The following is an 8,934-nucleotide window of genomic DNA, read 5'->3' as shown; positions in this document are numbered from 1 at the left end:
TTAATTAAGTGATTGTTAGAAATTTTTACTGAACTCCTTATGTTTTAAGGCTCTTCTAGATTAAAATTGGACAACATGAAACTTTATACAATGTTGCAAGAGGTGGACATTGATGAAGTTAGTAATTTCTTTAATATTTTATTCAAAAATAAACTACAATATAAATTGGTAGTGATTTTTTATTTGTTTGTTTTTCAAGAATCAATCGGAGAAAGGGGACTTGTAGATCCAAACTATAATTATGGTTAAATAATTATTTTTTTAAATACCCGCGGGTACCCGTGGATACCCGCGGATATGAAAAAAATAGACGGGTACCCGCATAACGGATACCCGCGGATATGGGTACGGGTACGGGGCGAATATTTATTCAGCGGGTAGGGTACGGGGGAACTACTACCCGTACCCTACCCGCCCCGTTGACATCCCTAATCCTACTGCTTTCCAAAAATGCAACTTGCAACTTCGAAGTTAGGCCCTCATAATCTTCATGCCCACTTTGAGAGAGGGTGATAAAGATATCATATATCTTTTGATTTTAATGAGCAACAAGTAAATAGACCTAAAACATGGGTTTATTCTAACATCCCCTCAAATTCACACTGCTACAACTAAATACATTAAGAGTTTGTCAAATAAAAAACGAAAGCATAGAGCTTGCCAATTTATGCCCACTACAATCAGAACTATCATTACTGTCCAAAGTACCCCCAAGAATCCAATAGACCACTACAAAATTTAAACGAGATGCAGACACATGACCCAAATGAGAATGCCAAAATTGTGAAAGGTCCAAATACCAAATTCATACTTTGAATAAAGTATTTCTCTTCCCACTTTGTCTTACTTGTGTTTTATTAATAGACTACAAATTAACTTCCAAGTGTTGATGCTACAAATTCACTTTAAATTCTTTAATAACTTGGAGTGAACCTGGTTTTTGTTGGGTCTTTCAAGAGATGATCACCGGAAAGATATAACACTAATGATACATGACCTCACCCCATATAAGGATTGACACCACTCTTAACCCAAAACCTTAAAGCAATGGCTTTATGGGTCTTCATCTTTACATGGTGCGTAACGTTCTAATGTTTACTCAATGTGGGGTTTAGGCTCACACTTGGATTCCCAACAATCCCCCCCTCATGTGTTAGTCCCTTCACATTGGTATGTCTCCCTCGAACTAACTACCGAGTACCCCTTACCTCCTGACCCACTGTCAAGAAGACTTTCGATACAAGGACTCTCCTCTAAGCTTGTCACCGCACCTGGTTCTGATACCATTGTTAGGTCTTTTGGAAAAGGATCACCAGAGAGATACAACACTAACGAAACATGAGTTCACTCTACACATAAGGGATTGACATAACTTTTAATAAAAAAAATCTTAAGACAATAGAGTTTATGGATCTTCGTCCTTTTATAATGCTTAAAGTTCTCATTTTATTCGATATAGAATTTATGCTCACTCTTAAATTCTCATATCTCACGTAGTTCATCTATTAAATAAAATATGAATGTACCTTTGGTTCTATAAGTATTTTTCTTATCAGCACTTCGTTATATTAATGTCAAGTTACACTTTGCAATAATATAATACAATTTTTGCTTTTAAATTTCCTATTATAGCAGCTGTCAGAGATGTGGGATTTGGTTTTCAATTAATTTTCCAGACTTTTTGTGTGCAATTTATACAAAATAATTTTTTATGGCCTATTGACTTCATGGTCATTTGTAGACAGACTACTATGATAAGAATACAATTGTTGGCACTATTTAATGTTTACAATACAAACATTTAAAAGAAAAATATTAAATAAAAAATATTACATATATTATTTATTTGCTAAAAGAAAAAAATGTAATTTTAAAAGTTAACGAAGTCTTGAAATTAATAGTTAACAAGTAATGTTAGGAGCAAGATGTTATAATTTTATACACTACATGTCATCCATTAAGTTTAGGGATGTTAATGGATTGGGTCGGATGCGGATAATATTTATCTCCAATTCGATTCCAACAAAAAATTTCACTTGCTACCTGCAGACAGGTGATAAATATCCATAAATACTCACGGACACGGATACTTTTATTATTTCTAATTAAGTTTTTAGGAGAATTAAATTTTTGTCATTCAATTAAAAGAGAACGAAATTCTAAGGGTCATTGCATATGCACCCACCCCTTTGTTTCTTGCAGCACCTCCATAGTCCCTAAAATACCGGCTATACCTTCAATGAAATAAATAAAAGTAGTTTTTCATTTTTCAATTTTAGCTCTCAACTGTGTAATTCGTAAATGTTTCGGATTACACAGTCTGAAACGATGTCGTTGAGGGAAGAAGGAAATCAAAGTGAAGGAGTATGAGTTGGTTACAAGGTCGGGTACAGAAGTTGCGAAAGAGAAGGGCAAAACTGTCACTTTATCATCAAGAAAATATGGTGTTCATGAACCCCAACCAATGGTCATTCTATGAATTGCCAAAATTATTGAATTTCCTAAGAGGACATCCAATAAATTTATTCAACCCTTTTCAGCAACAGAAAACAAGTTATATTAAATCCATTAACTACAACATGCAACTTTGATAAAGAAATTTGGTACAATTATACTATCAAATTATATAAAAGTGTTATAAACTGATTTTAATGTAAATATTACAAAAAAGAGAAATCTTCTACGGTTTATTTTAAAAATTATAATTCTAAAATTAAAATCCATGAATATTATTATTATAAAAAAATTGAAATTAAAACGTAGTAATAACTTGAGTTAACCTATCAACAAAATTCTAAACCCATCAAATTAGCTTTAATATATTCTTTTAAAAAATCATCGTTTCTTCATATTTTGATCACATATATTAAAGAAAAATAATCTAAATCACTTGAAGAAATAAATATTTTCTTGACTTAGATGAATTTTATCATTTCATAAACTTTATAATACTACAAACAACTTAAAAAATCTTTATTTGACATGTTATAGTCAAATAATTAAAACACTCTATTATTCAAAAATGATTATATACATGATTATCGATTTACTTGAATTTGTTTCAAGTGTTTATTTAACAAGGAATTACAATTATAACTACTAGTATAATTGACTCTTCACTCTTCTAGAAAAAAATTGTACGTTTATATTGTCTAAACAAATTTGAATTATTCTTTTTTAGTACTTGGAGCTGTGCAGGCAGGAGCCTTTCCTGTTATTTTTGGCTTGACATTAGAACATGTAGCTATTACTGGAGCTCCTTTGAATGTGAGATCAACATTAGATATCTCTACACCCTCACAGGGTACACCACTACTACAAGCAAGGATAATTCCTTCTTTGGTTCCTGAAGTTCCCTTGATATTCTTGATGATAACTTTGCTTATCTTTATTTTCGATGGATTCTGAACCATCACAACAATAAGAGATAGGATAGATTAGGATTTTAAGTCATCTTGGTGCCCAAAATATTTTGTTACTAAAATAATAATGGCAATGCAATAGATAATAAGAAACTAAATACCTGTTTGGAGCATTGGTTCCATGGACAATACTCTTGGTCTATGATGATAGGGTTCATAACATTATCCATGGTAATATCTTCAAATCTCATGTTAGTAACTGTAATTGTTCCTGGCTCATTAGGCCAAGTCTTAATCCTCACTCCATTGGTAGTTCCTTTCAAAGTGCAACCCTTAACTGTGATACCATCAACAGACTCTTCTTCCTTGTATTTGCCAAGACTTCCAATACTAATACCATGACCAGGTCCACATTTCACATTTTGGACAAGTACTTGTCTGCTACCATCACCTAGTGAGACACAATCATCTCCGGTGGCAATGTCTGTATTTAGAACATTCACACCGGTGGATCTTCCAATGTGGATGCCATCAGTGTTGGCACTATCGCCTGGAGTACTTACTTTAAATCCATCAAATGTGAAATTGTTGCAGCCCAAAACATTTACGTGAAAGTGTTTGCTGTCCTTGGTTGTAATTCCACGAATTATTGAATTATTGATGAAATTGAAACCCAAATTCTGTTGACATTTGATAAAATAATAAAAAAAAGTGAATGAAATATAATTTTGATAAATACACAAGTTGTTATATTTTATTTGAATTTTGACAAAAATATTTATTTACCATGCCAAGCAGTTTGCACTTAGTGTTCTTTGAACAATCATTTTGTTTCCAAGCATATGAACCTTGACCATCAATAACTCCTTTACCAGATATGGTTAAGGCGTTCACATAGCCAATCCTGAGCAATTGATCACCGCCAACATCCTCTGGCTTTGGAGGTGCTTTAATTATGCCATCAAGTTGAATTTCAATAGGAGCCTTGCAAGGACCTTTTACATCTACATGGGTCATTTGATATGTTCCACTTGGAATCACAATTTTGACAGCAGATGTGGATGCACATGCTTCAGCCCAAGCACTTGTTAAAGCCTTGTAATTATGAAAATAGTACGTTATTGAAAAACATTGTAACAATAATAAAAAATCTATGATTTACGATCAAATGTGTATTTTTTTTTCATCATTACAATTTCATAACTTTTTTTGTTGAATATAAAAGAACATACCTTGGCTATATTTGTATTCGGTTTTCCTCCAAATTTTGATATTTCAAGAGTCGCTGGTTGAACTAAAACAAAATTAATTACAGAAAAAGATAAAAATAATATGATCACAGAAAAATTCATATTTTTTTTCTTGTTTTTTATTGTTTCACACGTTCACTTGTGTTGAGTGATTTAATTTTCAAACTACACAACTTTATTTATAGTGACCTAGCAAGGATTAAAGACCATTAACATTATAATCAATTCTAAAGCAAATTATCATCCACATGTGTATCTTCTTTTTTTAGTTGTTAGTATATATTTAGATTCAATTATTTACTATTAACTTTACGTCACGAATTATCACCCTATTGTTATGTTTTTCCGGTAAGTGAGCAATTTTGAAAAAAATAATTTAATTTTAATAATATGTTTTGATTGAGTCAACTGTTTTAATTTCATGCATAGTTTAGTTACAAAAATAGAATTCCTAACACTTATTTTATGTTAGATAAAAAAAATAAAAACTTTAATAATATTTTAACTTAAAAATATTAATTTAGTATTTAGGAAAAACAAACACTTAATAATGACAAAGATGATGGTTACTTACTCATCTATTTTATTAAACATTTTTTTTTCTGTTTGTCTTCCGATCTTCCATACTCTGTTTCATACGTGTGTGGTTTGTTGGTAATAAGAAATTAGACTAAGGTGTTTGCGCATTTGGCATAGTGAATCTGAATATGATTGAATATTAAAACATTTTGGAAGGTCATTACGATATAAAAACTTTATGGAATTGACATTACTAGAATATATTTAGAGAATTGTTGATCTCAATAAGATACCATACAATGGCTTTGTATAACAAAAATAAGCAACTAGATTATTAATCCTAAATGAACAAAAAGAAATAGTTTGTTGACATTGGAAAATATTTGGTCAAATTGACTTTGGTCAATTTCTTTTTGGACAGATAGTTTTGTTTACTATTATTAGAATTGACATGTGATGGTTTGAATCATCCTTGAAAGCTTGCACAAATCATTATAAGCTTTTATATAGATAGTAAGTTGGGTCAAATATAACCCTAACTAATGGAATCTTAATAAATTTGATACTTATTGTCTCTATTTTGTTTAGATATTGGTTTACAAAAATCTATTGTTTGAGAACGTATGACATTTGAAAATTTGTTTTAGAGCGCACTACAAATTATGAAAAATTGGTTTGCAGATTTTTGGTTCTGCTTGACTTGAGTGGAGGTGTCCATGAAATTTGTGTAATTTAACATATTAACATAATTAATAAAGATATCATATATCTTTTTATTTTAAATTTATTGACAGAAATATTATATATTTTATTCTCTTTTATTATTAGATTTTATTTTTTTCTCTTATAACTATAGAAAAGATTTAAAGAATAATTCTGATGTATTATTTCAAAGAATAGAGTACCATATATATACATACAAGAGTGGTATAATACCTCATCTATTGAAGGAATGAGTGCACAGATTTGTTCACCGAGATAATAATGCCCAAATTATAACTAATACAATATTTGACATATCTTAACGCCCCCACTCAAGTTGGTGTATGGATATCACACATTTCCAACTTGAATAGAGACTCATTAAACACTCTGTTTGACACTCCTTTAGTGAGAACATCAACCAACTACAATTCTGATCTTATAAAAAAAAAGGAAATTATTCCAGCTTCAAGTTTCTCTTTGATGAAATGTCTATCAATCTCCACATGCTTTGTTCTATCATGTTGCACTGGATTGTGAGCAATTGTTATAGCCGACATATTATCACAGTACAAACCCATAGTTTCATTTTGTTTAAAGCCCAAATCTGATAGCACATTTTTAATCCACAAAAGTTCACATACACCTAGTGTCATGCCTCTGAATTCTGCTTCAGCACTAGATCTTGCTACTACAGGCTGCTTTTTACTCTTCCAAGTTACAAGATTCCCTCCTACAAAAGTAAAGTATCCAGAGGTAGATTTTCTATCATCTTTTGAACCTACCCAATTTGCATCAGTGTACCCTTCTACTTTTAAGTTTCCATGATTTGAGAACAAAATTCCTTTTCCAGGGGTGCACTTTAAATATCTCAAAATCCTCTCAACAACATCCATATGAAGCTTTTGTGGGTCATGCATAAATTGGCTAACGACATTCACTACATAAGTAATATTTGGACGTGTATGAGACAAATAAATTAATTTTCCTACCAGCCTTTAGTATCTCCCTTTGTCTATGTTTGCCGAATTTGAGCATTGAAAGAGTTTATGATTCTGTTCAATTGGTGTATCAAATGATTTACTCTCAAGCAGTCCAGTTTCTAATAGTAAATCAATAGTATATTTTCTTTGACATAGAAAAATACCATGTTTTGATCTAGCTACTTCAATACTCAAAATATATTTGAGGTTTCCAAGTTGTTTCATCTCAAATTCATATGCAAGGTATTGTTGTAAACTGAAAATCTCATCTTGGTCATTTCCTGTAACAATCATGTCATCTACATATATAATCAAAGCTGTAATTCTTATTTTTCCTCTCTTAAAAAATAAGGTGTGATCAGAGATACTAGCTCTATAGTCAAAAGCCTTCATAGACTTGGTAAACCTTCCAAACCATGCTCTTGAGGATTGTTTTAATCCATATAGAGCCTTCTTTAATTTGCAAACCTTCATTCCAATTGAATCTGTCATACCTGGTGAAGAATCCATATAAATTTCTTCTGAAATTTCTCCATGTAGGAAAGCATTTTTCACATCAAATTGTGGAAGAGGCCAATCTTGGTTTACTGCTAGTGACAGAAGTATTCTCACAGTATTGAGCTTGGCTACTGGTTCGAGCGTTTCTTGGTAATCTACACCATAAGATTGAGTGTAACTTTTAGCCCCAAGTCATGCTTTATACCTCTCAATAGTTCCATCAGCTCTATGCTTAATTGTAAATACCCATTTGCAGCCCACAGTCTTCTTCCCTCTTGGTAAGAACACAAGTGTTATTTTTTTCTAAAGCTGCCATCTCATCAACCATTGCTTTGGTCCATCTAGGATCTGCCAAAACTTCCTGTATATTACTAGGAATAGAAATTGAAGATAATTGAGATACAAATGATGCATATGGCTGGGATAACCTGTGAGATGACACATATTTACTAATGGGATATTTAACTTTGGCTTGGAGGTCTGGTTCATATTTAGCTGGAGGTTGACCACGGTTAGAACGGGGTGGAAGATTATACTAGACAGTAGTAGACTCAATGTTTGGTGTGTTGGTGGTCTCATGCAGACAAGGATAGATTTCATGATCGGTTTTGTCTAAATTAGTATTATAAAGGGTAGGATCAAGAGAAAAAATTTCATGATTAGTTTCAACTACATTAGTATTATCAAAGATAGGATCAGAAGGTACCTCTGAAGAGTCAAGCCGAACCTGTGGAGAAGATTGAGCCAATTGGTTAGGATCAGAAGACACTATATTATCCAAAGGAGAAGTTTCCATATTTAGGATTGGCTCACTTCCTGCAGAATGATCCTCACACAATAATTGATCTTTACAGTATAATTTTATATCTGGATATCAAACATACTAACATCCTGATTATGCACTTCACTTTTATTGTCGCCCTGAAGTGTAGAATCAACATAAAGAAAACTATGCTCATTAAATGTCACATCCATAGAGATATAAAATTTCTTTGATGGTGGATGGTAAGCACAATAGCCTTTTTTATTTGATCCATACCCAACAAAAACACATTTTAAAGCTCGTTCTTCAAGTTTTGTACGTTGATGTGGGTGTAAGTGAACATATATAACACATCCAAAAACATGAGGCGGTAAAAAGACTATGGAAGGAAGGATACGATGATCAAACAACACATCTAAAGGCCTTCAAAAGTTAATCAAATAAACTACAGATCTCACAGCCTCGCCCCATAAATGAGATGGGACATTACCATCTATCAAAAGGGATCTTGTCACCTCTAATATATGTCTATTTTTTCTCTCAACCACCCCATTTTTTTGTGGTGAATAAGGACATGTAGTTTGATGTAAGATGACTTTGGATTTGATGAACTCGATTAACTCAGTCTTAAAATATTCCCCCCATTGTCTGATCGAATGACCTGAATGTGTGTATTAAATTGAGTAACTATCATATGATGAAAGGAACGAAACACATTACACACATCACTTTTATGTTTAAGCAAATACACCCAAGTTACCCGAGTACAATCATTAACAAAATTGATAAACCATTTTTTCCCATTATGCGTAGATTGTGGGGGCAGGGCCCCAAACATCTGTGTGGATTAATGAAAA

At 32.1% G+C, this 8,934-nt stretch overlaps 1 protein-coding gene across 1 annotated transcript; it reads right to left on the bottom strand.

Annotated features, from left to right (window-relative positions):
- Window positions 1-2,915: 2,915 nt before the first annotated feature.
- On the bottom strand, window positions 2,916-4,750 carry LOC114192612 (polygalacturonase-like). The gene is made up of 4 exons (XM_028082392.2): window positions 4,595-4,750; window positions 4,149-4,457; window positions 3,524-4,042; window positions 2,916-3,404 (listed from the first exon to the last, which is right to left on the bottom strand). Exons 1-4 carry the CDS (start codon window positions 4,712-4,714, stop codon window positions 3,168-3,170), a joined length of 1,185 nt encoding a protein of 394 aa, XP_027938193.1. The 5' UTR covers window positions 4,715-4,750; the 3' UTR covers window positions 2,916-3,167.
- Window positions 4,751-8,934: the final 4,184 nt, after the last annotated feature.

Source organism: Vigna unguiculata, chromosome 7 (genome assembly GCF_037176805.1).
Source record: "Vigna unguiculata cultivar grain cowpea cultivar isolate G323 ecotype 2 chromosome 7, ASM3717680v1, whole genome shotgun sequence".
NCBI classification, from domain to species: Eukaryota; Viridiplantae; Streptophyta; class Magnoliopsida; order Fabales; family Fabaceae; genus Vigna; species Vigna unguiculata.
The sequence above is the reverse complement of the archived record's forward strand: the minus strand, read 5'-3'. Positions and strand labels throughout refer to the sequence as shown.